Here is a 23,433-nt window from a genome sequence, read left to right as displayed (position 1 = left end):
GGTAAGTATTTTAAGTATTATTTGTTCTACTAGACTGTAAATTCCTTGTTTGTAAAAACTATGTCTTATACACAGGTGAACAAACTAACTCATTGTCCAAACCAGCGTACTTCTGAGAGTGAAAAAGGGTAGAAATCAGGTGGGAGGCTGGGATAGTAGATGCATACATGGACTGAGCCAGGCAAACCTGGGATGTTTGATCACTTTACGCCTCAACAGTTGGCACATGCTCATTGACTTCTTGCATAAGCAGTGGCCACCTGAAGGTGTTCACAGTTGTGTGAGATGGGCAGAAAAGGCAGCAGAGAGTAGGAAATAAAAACATGGGTTTGTGCTACTTTGCCACTCCAGTGACTTTGGACAATTTATTTAACCTCTCAGATCCTCATTTTACTGATATGTTAAAGATGATTGTTCGTGCCTTGCTGGTTTCTAGGTCTTTTTTGAGGAAGAAAAGATGTAAAAACACCTGTTAAAACTGTGGAATTTTATACAAATGTGGGATATTACTGTGTCATTCTAGAATAAATTAAAGTCTTTCTAACTTTGTAAACAAGTTAGAATTTGAAAATGTTTATCTGTAAAATGGTTTTTAAGATAAAGAAATCCCATAGGGAAGTTCTGCGCTGTCCTATAGAGTCGCTATGAGTCGAAATCGACTTGACGGCAACAGGTTTTTTTAAGCCCTAATATAGTGGCTGTAGGGTCGCTATGAGTTGGAATCGACTCATATGAGTTGGAATCGACTAGACGGCACTGGGTTTGTATGGTGGCTTGAAAAGAGTAAGTGCTAAATAAATAAATATTATTGTTATTTTAAGTGTTATTAGATTCCTTGTTTTTTCCTTCCTGTAACTTTTAAAAATTCTACTTGGGTCATTCCACTCCATCTTATTGTTACCTAAACTGTATTACATCATCATTATTAACCAAAATATAAACAGTGAAAGTAGCAGGTCGTAGGGTTAGAATAGTGCTGAGTATTACTGTGTGAGGAAGTATTATTTAGTCAATCAAGGCAGTTAATCAGAAATCATGATCTCTGCTTTCTTAATCTTCCATTCAGTATTTGAAAGAAGCTTTATGATATAGGTTATACCAGATCACAGCAATTAAATGTGCTAAGAAAGAAGAGTACCCCAACTCCAGACACAGCATACTTTATTCAAACCGGTGGGCTCTTTGCCTCCATCTAACAGTGTCATGGAAAACTTGATGTATTGCAGAAAGTAGTAAATTAAGCAAGGAGTGTGGAAGGACTTTTAGTAAATTTTAAGAGAAATTCATTAATATTTAAAAAGGAAGTAGAAAAAGTACATAATTCAGATAAAAATGTCTAAGACCAATTTTAAAAGTTCTAAAATTAAATTTAATAAATGGACTAAAGAAAACACCTGTACCCTGTTACCAGTTTACCAGCCACTAACAGTTCCATAAATATTAGTGGACTGTGACGAATGAATAGGAAGGTGTGTCATCAGCATCTACATCAACACCCTCTCATGCTAACCTGTGTTGTTAAATGTTAATTTTCTTTGCTCACACTGTAAACTTGCTAATCTAAATTTATAATTATTATAAGTTATATTCCAAAATTGAACTGGAAAAATAATATTTTCCAACCAAGAAAGTACCAATTCATATTAGTATTCATGAAACAATCAAAAGAATTACAGCAGGAAGAAGTGAAAACAACTCATTTTTAATATCCAGATTGTACAGATATAAAATAAATGTGTTTTACATGAAGTGGGAAAGAAAGTCATTACCACTTCAAAAATAAATCATTCCTGTGATCAGTCTTTATAAGGAGGGCCTTAACATTACATACCAAATTTAAATGTGAAGTTTTTTACCTGTGCTCTTAAATGATACACTAAAGGAAAATATTTAAAATGGTGTTTGAATCTGTAAGTGAAGCTTAATCACTATATATAAATAAAAAATAAATGTAACTTCTCAAAAATTCCAGGTAGCTGAGTAATAAAGTTAACAGTTTCATCCAAGGAATTTAGTATTATTTAACTCTATCAATATCTTAAGAATTTTTTTTTTTGTTTTTAAATGCTTTAGATGTTAAAACTAGAGTTTCTTTAAAGGAGGGAGGCTTAAAATTATCCCAAAGACTGACATTTTAGTTAACTCTTATTTTCTCAGTGTTCTTGATAAGTTAATGAATTAATTTTCTCTGGAATTTTCTGTATTGCTTTTCTCTAATTTTGCCAGTGCAACTTGTCTAAGATTTTACATGATAAAGGGAAACTGTGGGACTAATCCTAGAAACCCTTCTGTTTTCCTGTCTAATACCTCCAGGCACAGAAAGCACAAAATACTTAATTTGCATTCTTAAACATCAGGAATTCAGAAGGAGCCTTTCAGCTGCAAATGTTATTGCGTCTACATTTCTGGAAGAGAAAAAAGGTTAACAGCCCACTCAGGTTTATGTTAACTCATCATCTCCTTTTAGTCTACTCATCTGCAGAGGGAAATCCTGGTGGCCTAGTAGTTAAATACTATGGCTAACCAAGAGGTCCACCGTTCAAATCCGCCAGGCGCTCCTTGGAAACTCTACAGGGCAGTTCTTCTCTGTCCTGTAGGGGTCGCTCTGAGTCGCAGTCGGTTTGGGTTTGGGATCTGCACAGAGTGTAGACTGTTGAAGCTTTAACCACCCAGCCGCTTTCTTCTTTACCGTCAGTTAAAACCAGTGACTCTGGAAATAGGCCTCAGTGCTGATCTCAGGAAGATAAAAAGAAGAAATCAGATATGCACAAAAGAAATGACAGACTCAAACAAACTGTAATTTTAGTCTCCTAAAAATGGAAAGAACATTTTCGAAATTAATATAGAATATAGTAAAAAAAAATATGTATATATATATATATATATATATACATATATTTTTTTTTTTTATAGTGAATAGAGGAGCCCAGGTGGCACAGTGGTTAGGAGTTCGGCTGCTAACCAAAAGGATAGCAGTTTGAAACCACCAAGCTGATCCTTGGAAACCCGATGAGGCCGTTCTGCTCTGTCCTTTCAGGTTGTTATAAGTTGCCGGTGATTCGACGTCAACGGATTTTTGGCTTTATAGTAAATAGAATATTTAAAGATAAAATATTTCTTCCATATACCTTGAAAAGCTTACTTGCAAAATACAAAGATATTCAGGGGTTTATGGTTTGTTTGCTTAAATAGTTTTTATTTAATTAATAAGTACCAAAAAAACCTTTTCTAACCTAAGTATCTTTGTCAGAGATCCCAAAAATGTTTAATAAAAGGCATTTATCAGTTTTCTGACTTAACAATATCAGCTAAAAAAAATAGAACTAGAGATCACCCCATTGCCAGATGTTAGAAATTGAAAGCATTCTACTGCTGTAATGCCCACTCCCAATGCCTGAAAAGCAAGGTTTTATATCTAATATTCCTTAAAGTAGAAAATCCCAGTCACTGTCAAGTTCATTCTGACTCATGGAAGCCCCATGTGTGTCAGAGTTCAGCTGTTCTCCAGAGGTTTTCAATGGCTGATTTTTTAGAAGTAGATTGCCACGCCTTTCTTCCCAGGTGCTCCTGGGTGAACTTGAACCTCCAACCTTTCCATCAGCAGCTGGGCAAGGTAATGGTTTGCACCATCCAGAGACCTTTCCTTAAAATGTACTCAACTAGAAAACTTGACTTCTGCCAATAATTACAATGAGCAAAATTAACAATACTCTTTCTCAAGCTAAATACTGTACATGGCTATCACCTGGAAGCAATAATTTTACTTGATACATTGTGCCAAGTAGATATTTCTTACACAATACACATTAGACTAAATGAAATCCAGATACCAGTAATTTTGAAAGAGAAAGACACAGATTCCTTTGGTTAAACTTAAGTCACAGCGTACATGACGTACAGTAAACTAAGTGTACTTTGTAAGTGTGTCATTGGATTTCAGTTGAACTTGCAAATAGCATCCCAAACAAATTGAAAAACTGTGTTTGCTTATAAGTTTATGTTTGGAAATGTAAAAAAATGGAACCCTTGCCTTTCTCCCCTACACATTCCTCATAGCAATCAGATTCCTTTACATTCTTATCTTAATGAGTCACATAAATTGTGTTCTTAATTTACTGTTAGTTGACTAGCAGTTCAAGAAAATGGCTCCCATAAATGTGGGGGTTGGAGGCTGAGGGCATCCTACTCTAGGGTTTTTGAAAACCTGTTGCCGTTGATTCCGACTCGTAGTGACCCTGTAAGACATAGTACAACTGCCTCATGCGGTTTCCAAGGAGTGCCTGGTGGGTTTGAACTGCCTGCCTTTTAGTTAGCAGCTATAGCTCTAACCACCATGCCACCAGGGTTTCCAGGGTTTTTCTGCTCCTTTCTCCCTGTATTGATGTTGCACAGTCTGCGTTGGGGGGTGAATTAGTTAGGATTTATATTCTTGTCTTATTTAATCATGCGTTGTCATATTGCCCAGACTAGGACCTCCAGTACAATGTTGACTAGACGTGGTGATAGTGCTCATCCTTACCTTATTCTCAATCTTCAGGTAAAGGGTCTACGGACTGGTATTTTCCTATTACGGGAAAAACTACACTAGGAACATTTCTCCCTTCTGCATCTCCAGATGTTCTTATCTTTTATTTTAAATGATTATTAAAAACAGTACACTGGGTTGAGATTAAAAACCAACCACCAAAATAGATTTCAACATATAGCCCATAAGCCAAGAGGTGGAGACTTTCCTCTAACTGCTAAACCTAGGTTCCAAGGTGCCTAGAATTCCTTCATGGTACTAAGCCAAGGTTTGTTTTTGTTTTAAAACAAACGAGCAAAAAAACCTGAGTAATACTGCATATGAGTGCCAAAATTGGCTTAGTTGGGAACAAAAACTGTTGACATTAAGTAAGAAATCTGTTTACAGGTTGTGTCTGCCACATTAACAGCATAATGTAATATACTATGACCAAAGCATGATGGGAACTCTGGTGGCGCAGTGGTTAAGAGCTTGGGTCCTAACCAAAAGGTCAGCAGTTCGAATGCACCAGCTGCTCCTTGGAAACCCTAAGGGACAGTTCTGCTCTGTCCTATACGGTTACTATGAGTTGGAATGAACTCGATGGCAATGGGTTTAAAAGCATAATGACACACAGCTTCTGGCACTAGATCCACAGAATAACAGTTTGTCACCTGAGAATAAAGTGGAGGTAATTTGGTTTTTTTTTTTTTTAAGTAGAAGAAAGGGAGGAGGACGATCTCTCCCCATTCATTTCTGGTTTCATCACTGATTGGACAGCCCTCAGTCCTTCACAGAACTGTCACCCCAGTAGTATATGTTCCCTGATGGACCAGTTTCTGTTGCTCAGAGAATGCAGTCCCAGCTCCTCTGTGATTTTAGCAGCACTCATGGCATTGAGAAGATCCTTTGTCTTTGTCTTTACTAACACTAGTAAGATAGTAGCTCCGATCATCACTTCTTCCTCCATACTCATGAGCTCTTCTTGGGCCTCGTCACACACTTCATATTGTGCCCACTCAAAGAGCAAAAATTGACTGTTTTTGAAGTAGAAACGCCACAGAGAATGGTCTGTCTGGTTGTCCATGTTGAACCCAGTGAAGCTGATATTCATTTTGAATGTTAATATGTGTTTAAAATTTCTCTTAATTCATGGATTCCCCTTCCATACCTTTCTTACTTATAATTTACCTACTGAAGAACCTGGCCTTCAGTTTGATTTTACAGTCCTGGTGTAGTTCATTGTTTTCCTCTGTTGTTGGCATATCCTACAAATTGTCACCTGGATTCAGATGGGATGAAATTCAAGTTTGATCCCTTTAGCCAAGACTGTAGGAGGCATAGAATGTCTGGTTTTATCCCTTTTTTTTTTTTTTTTTAGATCTAAGCAGGCTTTGATGCTTACTGTCTATGTCTAGTAATTTGCTGGGTTGCAAATGGTGATATTTTAATTCTAACATTTTTTCATTAATTAATTGGAATATGTTTATAAAAAAGATCCCTTCACTCATCTACTGTTTGATAACCCAGCCATACAATTCATATAAGAAAAGATAAATGCTTAATTATTTACCTTTATTTACTAATTTTTGAGATAATTGTTTCCTTTTCATCCTTCAAAGTTAACCGATTCCTTTTTTTAATGTATCATGTATGAAGTCACATTTCAACACATTTGGTAGCTTTAAATCTGTTGGGATTATTAGTATTGAAGCTCAAATTGTCCCTGTTTGGCTAATGAGAGCATTATCAGGTTGGCTTGTGAATTTTTTTGACATGACCCTTAAAGTCTTTTATAGCTTCCTTGCTGCCTGGTCAGGCAAGATATTCTAGACTAATCTTTTACCTTTCCTGCCCCAGGCCTATAATCAGCCATCTTTTCAAGACACCTTGGTTTTCTTTTAATGGTATTTGGAGATTACAGTTGGAGTGCTAGGCATAGTCACTGATAGCTGATCGGTCATTTTTTCTAGTCCTTTTTTGTTGATAGAGCTAAGAAATAAAATACGTGTATTAATGGAATTGTAACATATATGTTATATATATAGTATAAAAATATAGTATATGTTACATATGTGTTATGTTAACTATATTAGCAGACTTTATCACATATTTCAGCATATTTAATATAGAAATGTATTTAGATATAACCCTAACCCCAGGCCCAAACCCAAATAGGGTATGTATATAATACAAATGTAGTCTGTACTATAGATGGATAAGCACACTGTATTAATAAAACACACATAACTTATTTCCGCATACGTAATGTATGTAACATGATATAAGAACGTAGCCCATACTTATGTAAGATAAAATGCCTCCTGTGTTCATATTGGAAACCTTGGTGGCATAGTGGTTAAGTGCTACGGCTGCTAACCAAGGGGTTAGCAGTTCGAATCCGCCATGTGCTCCTTGGAAACTCTATTGGGTAGTTCTACTCTGTCCTGTAGGGTCGTTATGAGTCAGAATCAACTCAACGGCAGTGGGTTTGGTTTTTGGTTTGTGTTCATAGTGATACTGCCAATTCAAATTCAAGACAGTAGGACTTTTAACCTGATCAGAGAATGGGACGTAGTGGATGTACTTTGCTAAGTACAGAGATCTATCTGATCTATCTTTCACTAGCTCTCTGGTCAGTACCCCCTTGGCCCTGGGGCAGCAGGGAGAGGGGTCCAGGTGCCCATCTGTAACTGCCTGTCCCACTGCACTCGCCTCAGAGACTGCACCGAGGCCGCTACCCCACTTGGCCAGGGCGCTCTGTGTGTAATGCCCGGTGTGGACCCGAGGCTGCGGCTCCTCCCGTGGTGGCGGCCACCAGTGGTCCAGGCTACAGCGCTGGCAGGAGGAGGAGGAGGAAAGGCACCTGGAGGAGAAGGTGGAGCAGGAGGCGGAGGAGGGGCAGGCCATGTTGGGGGCGGGGAAGGTAAGGAGGAACTAAGGAAAGGGATCCAGCTGGCTGGACAACGCCACAGCCCATGGGTGGGTTGGGTGCCCCTCTCAGAGACCCGGAGGGGACCACGCAGGACTGGCGGAGGCAGCACAATGTTTTCTCACAGTCCCTCGACCGGGTGACAGTGACAGGGGTCCCAGGCCTGACCGGTGACTATTTGCGGACCTCTCTCCTGTATACAATATGGTATTTGCACAACGTCTAAATCACGTAATGTCGTATTTCACAGAATGTATCCTGAATGTTAAGTGGCGCATAAACAAAAAAGAAAACAAAACAAAATCAAACCTGTCGCAGTCCAGTGCACTCAGACCCAGTAGAGACCCTACAGGACAGAATAGAGCTGCCTCAGGGTTTCCAAGGAGTGGCTGGTGGATTGGAACTCCCAGCCTTTTGGTTAGCAGATGAGCCCTTAACCACTTCCCCACCAGGGCTCCAAATGATGCATACCTGTACATTAAAAAACCTGAAGTCATAGCACAGCTTGCCCTAACTATTGTGATTTTTCTAGCAATAAATTATGTAAATATCGTGCATCTTAATTTCTACATGTTTGTTACTTTTATCCTTCAATCCCATCATAAAGCCTTTCCTAAACAATATTTCATTATTTCTCTCCAAATACCCTTCAAACCCAACCCTTTCCCTCATTCTTTGACAAGAACCATAAAATCACAGAATTTAGGAAATGAAAGGAATCTGAGAGCAGTGATTAAAGCTTTTTATAATCTTTTTTTCGTACAAATCATTACTATCGTCTAATGAGAATGAAAAACTAAGTCCTACCTTTTTTTAAATGACCATAAGACATTACATGCATCCCAGTGTTATATCTATCATTCATGATAAATTCTAAAAGACTTATAAAAGCGTGTTTTTAGAAATAAATCTAATTGCTATGCCGTGTCATGGTAAGGACAATGGTTAATTAGATGTATAGCGAAAGAACGATACAGGGTTAACGGAAGAGTATCAAAAAGTTACTAGTGGATAAATTCTAGATTTAAGTTCTAAATGTCACAACTGACTTAGGGCAAGAACTTAGAGCTTTTGAAACTGCTTCAGCACTGCTGTTTTGCCACAGAATTGTGGGAGTCAGGAGCTAGGATGCCGCTTTTTCACTTTGCTTCAATTACGTTTAAAGGTGTTACTGCCTAGGTCGGAGGAGCATTACTGAAGCATGTGGGTAAACAGGTAGTCCACTGAAACCTTGTCTGAGTAGTTACCCAGCTCACAGGAGCATTACTGAAGCTTGTAGGTAAACAGGTAGTCCACTGAAACCTTGTCTGAGTAGTTACCCAGCTCACTGCTGTCTGTCTTCTTTTGTGTTGAATGAGACAAAGAATAGTCACTGAATATTTGATGTCAACTTTTTTTCTTAATTTTGCATTTGTGGGGGAGTAATTTTCCTCAAGGTAGAATGTGTGAGAAAAATCACGTTAATCAATGGTCCCGATAATCAGAAAATTTACTGTATAACATATTTTAGGTGTTCTCATTTATGTTATTTCTTCACCTCTCTGTGTGTGTATATTTTTATTGACTACAACTGCCGTGGCTTAGTGGTTTTTAAAACAGCATTTATAATAAAGTTCTTCTATCTTAGCAAGTTAGTGGTTTGGTGGTGGGATCTTAGGAAGTAATATGAGAATATGGAAAAACAGTCGATAGTTGAGGCATGATTGTTTCTGCTTGACTTGACAGTGTTTAGTGGGTCGCATGTTTGGGATAAAGAAAAATGAACATAATTATTCAGTGTCCTGAAATGGTTAGTTATCCACCTGGAGATATAGGTCAGCCAGGTGTGGGGGGATGTAGGCCCACCACCATTTCACCCTCACACATAGCAGATCCACTTGCTGTGTTTTACATTTTTGTAGTTTGGCACAGGGTACATTGAAAAAATGAGATTCTGCTATTAAAAACTGGTTACAAACACTTGATGGAATAGAATTTTATGAGCATCTGTTGGGGCTGAAGAGGTTTCTTAGCTACAGTTTTGTACTTTGAACACTGGTAATTGTATTTGAATCCTATAATATAAGGGGTCCTATAGATCGAGCTCTCTTACTCTTCTAATGTTCTCTTTTTGTTAGGACCTTATAGGGAAAGAAAAAAAAAAACTGACAATTTTGGCACTCTGCATAGTGCTTTACATTATAATTTCATTTAATTCTTCAATCATACTTGCCAGGTAGCTGTTACTTCATATCACACAAAGAAACATGTTCATAGACTTTAACCTCACAATGTGTACTTTCTCTTTTCTTCTGTCTGGCTTTTGAAAGGAGGGAAAGTATACATCCTGAATTTAAAGGCATTGGCTTTTTTAAAATTTAATATACATTTTTTTTCATTCATAGCTTTTAATCCCACCCCTCCCCCCCACAGCCCCCCTACTACTTGATGCCTTTAAAAACCTGTGTCTCATTTTGTACTTGGTCTCAAACCTCAGGACCTTTGTATCTGCCTCTTGAACATGGGTTCTTGACAGTCACACAGGCATTTCAACTCAGCTTGTGCATGATTCATCTTATCCACATATTTGTCCCTCATTTGCTCCTTTTGTTGATTTCCCTTTTCTGCTTCCATATCCTGCTCTGGGTGAGCTTCATAGTCCCAGGCCACAGTGGCCAAAGAACAATCCAAGCGTCATGCTGTGAAGTTAACTCCGGTCACTGGGAGAATGAAGCTCCTTTCCCAGCCTGAGATTCTTTTCAGGTAGTAATGCCAAAGGTAGAACATGTGATTAAAAAAACCCTGTAGTATACAAATAAGGGATTTATTGTTTCATTGACTTTGACCAAAGACTACGGGAGAATCAAGTTATACATCTTACTCTTAGGATGCTTAGCATATGGGTCTGTTTTTGCCTATTTTCTGTTTTAATTTTTTACCTGATGACCTTCTCTTTCATATCTTAATTTTTTACCTGATGACCTTCTCTTTCATAGCAGCAAATCCCACCCTTACTTCTCTCTAGACCTTGCCCTACAGTGGAACTAACTAGATCATATTTTGTTTTGTCTCCAGATAGTATTTACTTTGTTTGCATTTTGTTTATTAGAATGACTTTAACATGGAGAGGTGAACCCATTGCTGGAAAACTAACTGTGATGTGTACACAACAGTTTTTGTTGAAACTCTAAGTCTACCTGGTTAAATGACCACCGTATTCTTGACTCATCTCTTGTACTCGCAAGGATATAAACTTCTGTCTGTTCCTCTGAGGTATTGGTGATCTGTTCATTTTCCCTTGAATTAATTGACATCCTATGGTTTTTATCCCTTGTTATCCCTTACATTTAGTGCAACACCTGGCATGGAGTTGATATTCAATAAATACATATGTTTGTGTTATACCAGGCACTATTAGCACAGTGGTTAAGAGCTCCGCTGCTAACCAAAAGGTCAGCAGTTCAGATCCACCAGCCGCTACTTGGAAACCCTGTGGGCAGTTCTACTCTGTCCTATAGGGTTGCTATGAGTCAGAATTGACTTGAAGGCAATGGGTTTGGTTCTGTTGCCGAGTATTGAGAATACAAAGATTTATGAGGCATTTTAAAGGCAGACCCATTATTTATATTGAGTGGCATGGTATTATACATAAATATAACATCATAGAGTTTGCTTTTTCAAAGGAAACTGTTAATATTAAGCAAGAGCTCTTCATTACTTTTAGCTATTTTTCTTTGATTTGAGTTTGTTTTATATATCTTACGTACACATGTACTATGTGTAATACAGTATTATATACTTTAATGTATTGTCTTAAATGCTTTTAAGTTGCTTTTTGCTATATGAATAACTAATAAGTATGTGTATGGATTTTTCTTTTTATGAAATTGTGTCTTCATACCAAGCCCTGTATAAATTTCAACTTGTATTTCCCCACAGGCAGCGGAAGATATCATTTTCATTGGACCTGACACACATGCTATTCAAGCCATGGGTGACAAGATCGAAAGCAAATTATTAGCTAAGAAAGCAAAGGTCAACACAATCCCTGGCTTTGATGGGGTAGTCAAGGTGAGGAACTATTTTACTATGATCTTTATAGTATATGACCTCAAGTCAAACGTTTTGTCAAAAGTGTAAGATAAAATGTGATTATCATTATTACTTTTAAGATCTATATGTAGGTTAAAAATCAGTGTTGCTTACACTTGGTTATTTTAAATGGCGTAAGTTTAAAAAATGAGAAGACATTTTAGCATTGTATTTAATAAATCAGTATTGACTCATATTTTCATAGGAAACAACTTGATGTTTGAAAAATGTGCCCTGAAATCTCTGTATTTCTTCTGATGGCAGTGTATGTTATGATTTTAGTTATACTGTAAGAGCTTTCCATCTCAGTGTTGCTTATTAAGCATTGCTGTTGGCATTTTGGGTTGGACAGTTCTTCATTGTGCAGGATCACTTCATCCATTATAGGATAGCTGGCAGCCTTGCCCCTGGTTTGTGTGTGAAGTAGAATCTCATTATGGTTTATTTTTATTTTTGGTGAAAATATACAACAAAATGTATACTCATTTGCCAGTTTTTACATGTACGGTTCACTGGCTGTGTTTACATACTTTACATTGTGTCGTCATTCTCACTGTCACCACACATATTATTTCACCACCGTTAACTTACACTCTCTGCCCCTTAAAGTTCTCATCTGTGCTTTAGAGTTCTTGTCAAATTGATCTCATGTAGATAATTCTTTAAAAGGCATAAAGGTCATGGCAGCATTCTTTATTAATTGAGCTAAACTGCTGTTTAGTTTAAGGATGACCTCATGGGATAGTTTAAGTTCAAGGTTTCGAAGCTATTCTTAATAGATTTGAGGTTTTCGCCAGCCTAAATGTATCCAGCAAGTTTGATTTCCAATAAAAATGTGAAATTCCATTCCATGATTTTGCTCCTTTTGATCAACATCCGTCTGCTGGGTAGATGTTCAGTAATAGTAGCCAGTTGCTATCCACTTTTCTGGTTTCGTGGCAGGGGAGGTAGGAGTTCATGGAGACAGTTAGGCCCGTAGATCATTTCCTTCTCAGATTCCTGGAACTCCTTCTTCCTCTGTTGCTCCAGGCAAATAGAGACCAATGGAATGGCCACCGGTAAGGTTTTAAGATCCCGTGTACTACTCTCTGAACTAGGAGGTTCATTATGATTTACTTTTATTTGCATTTTCCTTATGACTAATAAAGGAACCCTGGTTATTGTATATATTTTCACCCAAAATAAAAATAAACCATAATGAGATTCTACCTCACACCCACTAGGATGGCTATTACCTCTAAAATGGAAAATAACAAGTGTCGGCAAGGCTGTGGAGAAATTGGAAGTCTTGTGCTTTGTTGGTGGGAATGTAAAATGGTGTGGCCATTGTGGAAAAGTTTGGCTGTTCCTCAAAAGGTCAGACATATCATTGCCATGTGACCCAGCAATAACACTCCTAGGTATTTTTACCTTTGTATATGCTTTCAAAGACTAGAAAGTAGGGACTCAAATAGATACTTGTGTACCAGTTTTCACTGTAGCATTCACAGTAGCCAAAAGATGGAAACAACCATGTTGTCCAACAGATGAATGGATGATCAAAATGTGGTGTGTGTATGTATGTGTATAAAATATAATGGGATATTATTCAGCCATAAAGAGAAGTGGTGATAGATGATAGCATATGGATGACCCTGCAGACATTATGCTAAATGAAATAAGCCAGACAAAAAATGACAAATACTGTATGATCTCACCTACATGAAATATTTAAAGTAAGACTAATGTATAGAAGCATAAGTAGATTAGTGGTTACCAGAGGCTGGGGGGGAAGGGAGAATGGAGAGCTAAAAAAAAAAAAGAATGTAAGGAAAGTGTCACAAATATTCAAATACTTCTTTCTTCACTCTTGTTTTAAATTTTGTACTCCTTTGTTTATGTGTATAATTATTAAATATTTATGTTTTGATGTTTAAAAAAATGGAAATGGTAAAGAAGAAATTGGTATCCCAACGGGTACATGAATGCAGCTATGAGAACCTAGGAGCAGATACCATTTGGAAGGATTATTACAAAGTGTGACAAATCCTTTCTTTTTTAGGGCTTCAGCTATTGGGTTTTTTAGTCTTCTTTACCATCTTGTTTTAGAGTTGTCCAAGTTTGGGTACTGGTTTGGATGGGTCATCATGAACCTTGATCTATTCAGCCCTAATATTTCTGCCAGCGTAATGGCAATTTTTTTCTCCTGACAAATTCAGCCGCTTTGAGATCTTATAATATAGTCACAAAGGTATTGATGAGTCACAGTTCAAATTAATTGTAGCTTGACTATGAATAGGAGAGTCCTCAGAGATTTCAAGGAAGAGACAATCAGGAGAACACTTGATCTGGGAATTCCATTTGCACAGTAGATTCTTTTCTTTTTTAATTTTGTTGTTGCTGAGAAGATACACAGCAAAACCTGCACCAATTCAACTGTTTATACACATACAATTCATTGACATTGATACGTTCTTCAAGTTGTATAACCATCCTCACCCTCTGTTTCTGAGTTGTTTCTCCCCCATTAACATAAACTCACTGCCTCCTAAGGTTCTTATCTAATATTTTGATAGTTGCTGTTGTCACTCTGATCCCATACAAATAGTTCTTAAAAGAGCATAATTCTTAAGACAGACTTTTTTTTTTTACTAGCAGAGCTAGACTATTGTTTGATTTTAAGAAGACTTCAGTGTATATTTTTGGTTTAAGGTTTAAAGATTATCTCAGGATAATAGTTGCATGGGTTCATCCAGGAAGTCTGGAGTCCATGAGAATTTGAAATTGTATTCTGCATTTTCCCCCTTTTGGTCAGAATTCTTCTATAGAATCTTTGATGAATATGTTCAGTAATGCTAGCCAGGCACCCTCCAATTCTTCTGGTCTCATGGCAAAGGAGGCAGTTGTTCTTTGAGGCAATTAGCCACACATTCCATATCCTTCTCCTATTCCTAACTGTCCTTCCTCTGCTGCTGCAGATGGGTAGAGACTAATTTTCATGCCTTGGATGGCACTATAAAGCAAACAGTAGATTCTTTCTTATTCAGTTAGTTGTTAGTGTGTCCAATAGGAAGAAGGAATGTTCCTTGATTAAAGGGTCAAGGGTGACAGTTGTGGGCTAGGACATGGGAATTGTGAGTGACATTAGAGACACCCATCTCTTAAGTAGTTTGTTGGCTCTGAGGGAGAATTTGTGTAACAATAACAGAATTTAAGGTTAATATTATAGTATCTATAAAAAAAAATCAATAAAACAGTCACTCGTCCGTTAATAAATAGTGAAATTTCTCCTTGTGGGTTTAAAAGTAAAATGGGAAATTGGGTGCTTGATTTGTTGTTGTGACATTGCCCACTGTATTTCTTCCTTTGTTTTCTTGGCTAACACACAACTGTTTTTTAATGTTTTTTTCTGTTTACAGTATCTAAGGTGTTATTAGCAAAAGACGCTGGTGTTTAATTACTGGAGTGGGAGCATCTATTTTTAACTGTGAGGCCATCAGTTTATTCTGGGTCTTAACCTGCTTTTGTTTGTAGACTCTTTCAAAATGTATGGAAACCCTGGTAGTGTAGTGGTTAAGAGCTACAGCTGCTAACCAAAAGGTCGGCAGTTCAAATCCACCAGGGGCTCCTTGGAAACCCTATGGGGCAGTTCTACTCTGTCCTGTAGGGTTGCTATGAGTCAGAATTGACTCAAAAGCAACAGGTTTGGTTTTTTTGGTTGGCTCAAGGCTGCTCACAAAAAACGAGGAGAGAGCTCGGTTCACACCTGCTCAGGATCTACTCCTGAATGTACCCGAAAGTATTAAAGAGCGTATTTCCGAAGTTTCCAATAGACTCATCCTTTTCTTTTATAGCACAACTGGATTAGAGACCAGTCTATTTTCATAGGAAATAGTTTGATGATAGCCTTCAAAAGACCTAGTTCATTATTTACAGTGATTCTAACCCTCTCTGGTTTCCCATGTGATTTGGGGTTCCAAGGTACTCTCAGGATCTCCATCTTTTCCCTTTTCATCCCATATTTTCTATCTGAGGTTCTTACTAGCAATATGAAACAACTGATATAAGTCTGGGGACCCTGCGTTATGCATTCCTAGAATATTCTCAATTTCTCTGTAAATGTCTGTGTATCTTGCATAGGTTTTAGAAAGTCGTTGACAACGGCTCCCTGTTCAGAATGAAACCAGGGCTTTAATTCAGCCGTAAGGCTGCTGTCAGTTCAGTCCCGACTCATGGTGACCCCCATGTGTTTGTTACAGAGCAGAACTACTCCAAAGGGTTTTCTTGGTAATCTTTATGGAAGCAAATTGCCAGGTGTTTCCTTTCACTGAGTCGCTGGGTGGGTTCATACTGCTAGCCTTTCAGTTATCAGCACATAGCAAACTGCTTAAGCCACCTCACTCCTCTAATTTCTCTGTAGCATGGATCACTTTCTAACTTACCATATAATTCTCTCATTGTATTTACTTTGTGTTGTCTGTGCCCTTCCCATTGGAATGAAATTTCTGTAAGGATGGGGATTTTGTTTGTTTTATGCACTGTTGTATATTAACACCTAGAACAGAGGCTGTACATAGCAGGTACTCAATAAATGTTAGTTGAATTTAATATACATTAGCTGTCAGTACTCAAGAGGGTACTGGTGGTTCAGTGGCAGAGTTCTCGCCTTGCATGTGGGAGAGCTGGTTTGGATTCCTGGCCAGTGTACCTTATGCACAGCCACCACCTGTCTGTCAGTGGAGGCTTCCATGTTGCTATGATACCGAACAGGTTTCAGTGGAGCTTTCAGACTAAGACTAGGAAGAAGAGCCTGTTTACCTACTTTTGAAAATCAGCCAATGAAAACTCTGTGGATCGTAATGGTTCGATCCATATGCAGTCATGGGAATGGCACCGGACTGGGCAGTGTTCATTCTGTTGTGCCTGGGGTTGCCATGAGTTGGGGCCAACTCTGTAGAAGCTAGTAACAATGTAGTCTTCAACGTTGTTAATCAGTCCTTTGAAACTCAGAAAACATTTCCCACTGGTGCTGTCTCACCGTCTTACCAGTGGCAGAAGGCTCTCTGTGCCATGTTGGGCATGGACTGAGGCACTCGTACTTTATTGGTTTCTCTAGCCCTGCCATTCCTCTGCCTTAATGCCTTTTCCATTCCTTTTTATAAATCTGTGTCTCTTATGGAAACCCTGCTGGCATAGTAGTTAAGTGCTATGGCTGCTAACCAAAGGGCCAGCAGTTGCAATCTGCCAGGCGCTCCTTGGAAACTCTATGGGGCAGTTCTACTCTGTCCTATAGGGTCGCTATGAGTCAGAAGCCACTCGACGGCACTGGGTTTGGTTTTTTGGTTTTATGTCTCTTATTTTGAAGTTTGTATTTTCTCAGACACCAATAGCTTAGCCTTCTAGTGTGTTCAAGAGAAGTCATTTTTCTGAATCTATTAGAATGCTTCTAAATCCCAAATACTCCATATGTGGACACAAAGGGCAGGTGCTTACCAAATTCTGATTCCGATTCCCCCAAATGTTTCAAGTTAGGGAATAATTTTTAATCTGTGAGATGACCAAAAACTTAAAAACTTAGTAGATTTTACATGTGTTATTACCTCTGCATCAATATTGACTGCTGATTTATTTTATTGATGGTTGATTTATTCACTAATTGTGAATAATAAAAATGCTTATGTGAAAAGAAAACTACCTGTAAGGGAGTTGCCATATTCTGATAGGGGTTTATTTTAAGAGGTAATGTAGCTTTTCAGGGTTTTGGGTCAGTCAGTAGAGAAGGGGAACAAGCAGGTCAAAGGAAGAGATAAGGGTAGAAGGAATTGAAGAAGCACAAGATGGTAGAAGAGGTAGGATAAAGACCATCAGGTTCAAGGAAGTTTTCAGCTTTCCACATTTTTCGTTTGATGTTTTTCTCTGCCTGTCCTCTTCCCTATGAACTTAGTCTTTCTTATGTTTTTTTTTTGTGGTAAAAACATTTATAACAAAACATTTGCCATTTCAGCTGTTTTTATTTGTACAGTTCAGTGACATTGATTATATTCGTTGTGTTGTGGAACCATCACCTCTCTCCTTTTCCAAATGATTCCACCACCATTAACAGAAACTCAGCGCCCCCTAAGCAATGACTCCCTCTCTCTCCTCTTTCCCTCCCTTGGTAACCATAATAAACTTTGGTCTCTATACATTTGTCTAATCTAGATATTTCATATAAGTGGGATCATACAGTATTTGTCCTATTTTTACTAACTTATTTTACCCAGCATAAGGTCTTCAAGGTTTATCCATGTTGTAGCATGTATCAGGAATTCATTTCTCTTTAGGGCTGAGTAGTAATCCATTGTGTGTATATATCACAGTTTGTTTATTTATCCCTTCATCTCTTGATGGACATTTAGGTTGTTTCCGTTTTTTGGCTGTTATGAATGCTGTTGCATTGAACATCGGTGTACATGTATCTGTTTGCATTCCTGCTTTCTGTTGTTTTGGGTATGTACCTAGGATTGGGATTGCTGGGTCCATATGGCAGTTCTATGTTTAACTTTTTAAAAAATATATATTTATTTTTGGTGGCAGTATACACAACCAAACATACATCTGTTCACAACTTCTGTATGAACAGTTCAATGACATTGGTTACATACTTCACATTGTGTCACCATTCTCACTGTCTCTACCCATATTGGTTCATTACCATTAATTTAGGCTCTCTGCCCCTTAAAGTTCTCATCTGTGCTTTAAATTAACAGTTGTCAGATTAAGCTTAAATAGATAATTCTTTATAAGAGCTGTGCTTGAGGCAAACAGTTTTATTAATTGGGCCAAACTGTTGTTTAGTTTAATGACGGCTTCATCGGATAGTTTTGGTTCATGGTTTATGGTTATTTTGGAGCATTAGTTTCAGGCATTTCCCCAGTCTCAATGGATCCAGTAAGTTTGGTTTCCATGTGAGTTTGAAGTTCTGTTCTACACTTTTCCTCCTTTTGATCAGATTCCATCTGTTAATTCTTTGATCAAAACATTCAATAATGGTAGTCAGGTACCATCTATTTCTTCTGGTCTTAAGGTGATGGAGGTAGTAGTTTTTGGAAGTAATTAAGTCTGCAGTCCATTTTCTTCTCTGATTCCTGGGTCTCTTCCTTCCTCTGCCATTCCAGGCAAGTAGAGAATAATTGTTTTATCTTGGGTGGCCACTCACAAGCTTTTAGGATACCAGGCACCACTCATCAAATTAGGATGTAGAACAGAAACTCTAAAAACAACATTAGGCCAATTGATGGGATAGACCCATGAACCAAGAAAATTAATCCCTTGAAGTATATTAGTTGTACCTAAGTAGTATCATCCCACTGCCGTTGAGTCGATCTTGATTCATAGCGACCCGATAGGACAGGGTAGAACTGCCCCGTAGAGTTTCCAAGGAGTGCCTGGCGGATTCAAACTGCCAACCTTTTGGTCAGCAGCTGTAGCGCTTAACCACTACGCCACCAGGGTTTCCAGTATACTGGGTTTGGTTTAAGTAGTATCATCAGGCACAGCTTTTTTTTTCTTATTTCTGGCTGCTGTTTTAACAGTATATAAAACACTTTATTTGCCATTCCCCCCCCCCCCCCCCATTTTTCCTAGTGTACAGCTTAATGGTAACAGTTACTTTAGTCTGGTTGTATTACCATTGCCCATAGTTGATGCCAGTTTTCCCATCGCCAAGCAGAAAAGTTCACTACTTCCCAAGGAGTGATCCCCTCTCCCCCCGTAACCACTAGTAACCATTGGTCTCTATATAATTTACCTGTTCTTGTCATTTCATATACCTGAGATTGTGCAATATTTGTGCTTTTGTGGTTGACTTCTTTTGCTCAGCATAATGTCTTCGAGGCTCATCCATGTTGTAGCATGTATCAGGACTTCAGTTTTCTTTAAGGCTGAGTAGTGTTGCATTGTATGTATATACCACGTTTTGTTTATCTGTTCATTTGTTAATGGATACTTGGGTTGTTTATGTTTAACTTTTTGAGGAACTGTCAGTTTTCTTCAGTGGCTGTAGCGTTTTGTCTTCCCATCAGCAGTGGATGGAGGGTTTCAGTTTCTCCACATCCTAGCCAACACCTGTTCTTTTTTTTTTTTTTTTTTGATCATAGCCATTCTAGTATGGGTAAAGTGTTATCTTATTGTGGTTTTGATTTGCATTTCTCTAATAATTAATGGAGAAAGCCCTGGTGGCACAGTGGTTAAAACACTTGGCTGCTAACTGAAAGGTCCACAGGAGAAAGGTGTGGCAGCCTGCTTCTTAAAGATTTACACTCTTGAAAACCCTGTGGGGCAGTTCTACTCTGTCCTGTGGGGTCCCTATGTGTTGGAAGCAATTCCACGGCAGTAGGCTTTTTTGGAATAACTAATGACTGTGAGGAGCCCTGATGGGACAGTGGATAAGAGCTTGGCTGCTAACCGAAAGTTCAGCAGTTCAAATTTACCAACATCTTGGAATCCGTGTATAAGAGCTTTGCTTCTAACCGAAAGTTCAGCAGTTCAAATCTACCAGCATTTTGGAATCCGTGTGGGGTATTTTTACTCCGTCCTATAAGGCTGATATAAGTTAGAATTGACTCGACAGCAACAGCTTTGGTTTGGTTAATGACTGTGAGAATCTTTTAATATGTTTATTGACCATTCGAATATCCTCTTCGGTGAAATGTCTATTCAAGTTGTTTTCCCATTTTTTGTATGGGTTGTCTTTTTCTTGTTCCATTTGTAGAAATTTTTTATATGTTCTGAATATTAAATTTTTATCAGATAATGGTTCCCCAGATTTTTTCCCAGCCTGTAGGTTGTCTCTTTGTTGATAAAGTCTTTTGCTGCGGAAATGTTTTTAATTTTTGATGTAGTCCAATTTATTTGTTTTGTCTTTTGCTGCTTATGCTTTTGGTGTCATATCTAGGAATCCATTGTTAAAAAACTATGCCCTAAAACATTTACCCCTTGTTTTCCTTCTAAGAGTTTCATAGTTTTAGATCTCACATTTAGGCACTTGATTCATTTTGAATTTCTGTATATGGCATGAGATATGGATGCAGCTTCATTCTTCTGCATGTGGAAATCCAGTTGTCCCAGGACCATTTATTAAAGAGAATATTCTTTCCTCATTGAGTGGACTTAGCACCCTTGTCAAAAATCAGTTGACCATAGGTATATGGGTTTATTTCTGGACTCTCAATTCTATCCCACTGGTCTATATGTCTATCATTTTATCAAGGAGACAATTTTGGAATCTGAAATTTTCTTGGAAACTTCCTCATGTTAATAAAAAAATGGAGGCCATTGAGTGTTTAAGATTTTGCTTCTGCTTTTTTCCTAAAAAAAAAAAAAAAAAACCCTCCACCTTTGAGTCAATTCTGACTCATAGCGACCCTATAGGACAGAGTAGAACTGTCCCATAGGGTTTCCAAGAAGTGCCTGGTAGATTCGAACTGCTGACTTTATAGTTAGTGGCTGTAGCTCTTAACTACTTTGCCACCAGGGTTTCCTTTTTTTTTTTTCCCCTAAGGTGCATCTTAATTGAACCATTTTATTCATATCAAACATTTCCCCCCAAATTTAGTGTAATTCTAAATCTTCCTTGATAAAATCATGGTATTTATTGAGAATAAACATGAATTTGAGTTATAGGATTAATGCATGTAAGGAATGTAAGTCTAACTCTGTGAAAGCACAGGCCTTAACCTGAGGTATACTCATGAGAATTTTGCAATGGCACATCAAATGTGTTGTTTATGTACTTCGTACCTTGGGTCCCCTACGTAATGGTTGGCCATCTCCAATTGCAGATCTGACAGTCAGTAATTGCTTGTGTATTTAAGGCTTCGAGAGGGGATGTCTCCCAGGCCTAGACTGCCATGAACAAGATACAGGAAAGTCTTAAGGTTTTGATGGTATGAGTCCCAATGCAAGTTTTGTCCTTTTTGGATCCCAGTCTGATGAAACTTTCTGAATTCGTTGACCCCTAGAGCCAGCATGAAGATGGACTTAAAGTTCCTATGTGTGTCTTCTTCTTTCCTATGAGCTTTGTCTTACAGACTTAGAACAAAAAATGTTGAGGGCATTTTGTTAGTGATAAGGAAGTGTCCTTTAATAATAAAAGTTTTCAAATCTAATCAGAAAATGAAAGGATTCTTCATTCCTAGGGTTCCTGAAAAGGAAATTGGAGCTCAACCCACTGTGAGACTTACTTCCCATCGCAAGGGAGACTCCAAATGGAATGCCTAGTGGCCATCCGAGGAGCATGCCGTTTCCGAATCTAGAATTTCTGTGGCTATTAGCTAGTTCTGAATAAACCTCAGTAGAACCTCCAAGATTGTCTCACAGTGATGGCATCCCTTACTGCAGTAGGTAATAAACTTGGTTTTGTTTTTTCAATAGGTTATCTTGGCAACATTTTCAGGGGCACTAGATTTAACAATCTGCCTGACTATTCTTGGCATTTAGATTTGCAAACTATTCTAGTAAATACAGAAAAGTAGAAAGTAGAAGAAAAGAAATCCCTTATCAATTTTGTCTTCTTATATGCATTAGGCGATTTCTAAGAATTGATTACACTCTCAAATAATGATAGATTGTCATTATCTGTGTTAACTTTAACCATGGTACATACACAGTACGAATCAGGTATTATTTGAATTAATTTGTTAAGCCACAATTGAACCTGTAAGTTGTGGTTCCAGGTAAGCATTAAGAAAGAATTTTTGAGAAATGTTCTTTCGTTTCTCTGGGAAAATACTTTTTAGTACTGGTTTTAATTCTCATTTGCCTTTGGTTATTTCTGAGACTTGCAAGAAGCTGTATATGTATATAATGTATAACCCACAACCCATGTATACATGTATATCTTTTTAATTTGATTAGTAATTTATATTTCTAGTGCAGTAACTCCACATTCATCTGGAACCACTAAGTTCCAAATTTTATAGTTTAAACTTATTGGGTAGATTACCTTTGAGAAAGTATCTATACAGATAGAGGTTTACTGATGCAAATAAATAATATACATATTTTGGAATATCATATGGCTTTAGCAACTCAATTAGCAATCGTTTTGCATGAAAAGAATGTATGTGCTAATAATAGATAATTCTATCTTTTTTTTTTCACCCACAGGGTTCTTTAAAATTAGCCCGTGGTATTTTAAAGACAAAATTCTTTTTCCCAGCAACTATATTTATTATATTCTACTTTTTTTTCTCCAGGTAATCTTGACCACCAACTTGAGTAAATTAATGTGGTTTCAATTTGCTACATTTCTCATTAAAACTTTGTTCTTTTCCCATTTGAATGTTTAGAACATTGTATGGATGTTATATGGAACTGTTTTACCACAATCTTAGAACACTTACGTGCAATAATACTTAAGTAGTCTTCTGAAACAGTTTTCCTTCTGGACCTATCATAGACTGTCCCGTAGGTAGACTGGAAAGTAGACAGACAATTTAATGCATTGCAATAATCTTACACTCAGGGTGTATGGGCCCAATACAGCTTTTGGGTGTCCTGGCAGATCTTCCAGTGTAAGTGATACCTACGTGAGACCTGAGGTCTGGGTAATGGAGAGTTAGCTAAAAAGTGAGGCTGCTGGTGGAGCCACAGCTATACCCCACTGAAAACGTGTTATCCAAAAATTTGCAGCAGAGACAAGGAGGAAGCTTGAGAATGCTGCAGGTATGTACTCTGAGGGGCTGTGGTAAAAGAAAAACTGGAGAGAAGATTAAGATCCAGATATGCATGGCTTTGCATGCTGTGGAGCCCTGGTGGTTTAGTGGTTAAGAGCGTGGCTGCTAACCAAAAGGTCGGCAGTTCGAATCCACCAGCTGCTCCTTAGAAATCCTATGGGGGCAGTTCTACTCTGTCGTACAGGTTCACTATGAGTTGGAATCAACTTGACTGCAGTGGGTTTGGTTTG

General features: G+C 37.9%; 1 protein-coding gene across 8 annotated transcripts in view; it reads left to right on the top strand.

Annotated features, from left to right (window-relative positions):
* Positions 1-23,433, top strand: part of PCCA (propionyl-CoA carboxylase subunit alpha) — a 535,620-nt gene that overhangs the window by 170,155 nt on the left and 342,032 nt on the right. For 6 of the 8 annotated variants that reach the window (XM_064275261.1, XM_064275259.1, XM_064275262.1 and 3 more), the window contains one exon: positions 11,355-11,486. In XM_064275261.1, the coding sequence (XP_064131331.1) occupies positions 11,355-11,486 (132 nt within the window). Of the gene's footprint in view, positions 1-9,885; positions 10,689-11,354; positions 11,487-21,668; positions 21,870-23,433 lie in introns of those variants that run through there. The other 2 variants (XM_064275263.1, XM_064275265.1) reach the window with 2 other exon arrangements.

Source organism: Loxodonta africana, chromosome 23 (assembly GCF_030014295.1).
Source record: "Loxodonta africana isolate mLoxAfr1 chromosome 23, mLoxAfr1.hap2, whole genome shotgun sequence".
Classification (NCBI taxonomy): domain Eukaryota; kingdom Metazoa; phylum Chordata; class Mammalia; order Proboscidea; family Elephantidae; genus Loxodonta; species Loxodonta africana.
This window is presented reverse-complemented; position numbering and strand designations above follow the sequence as displayed.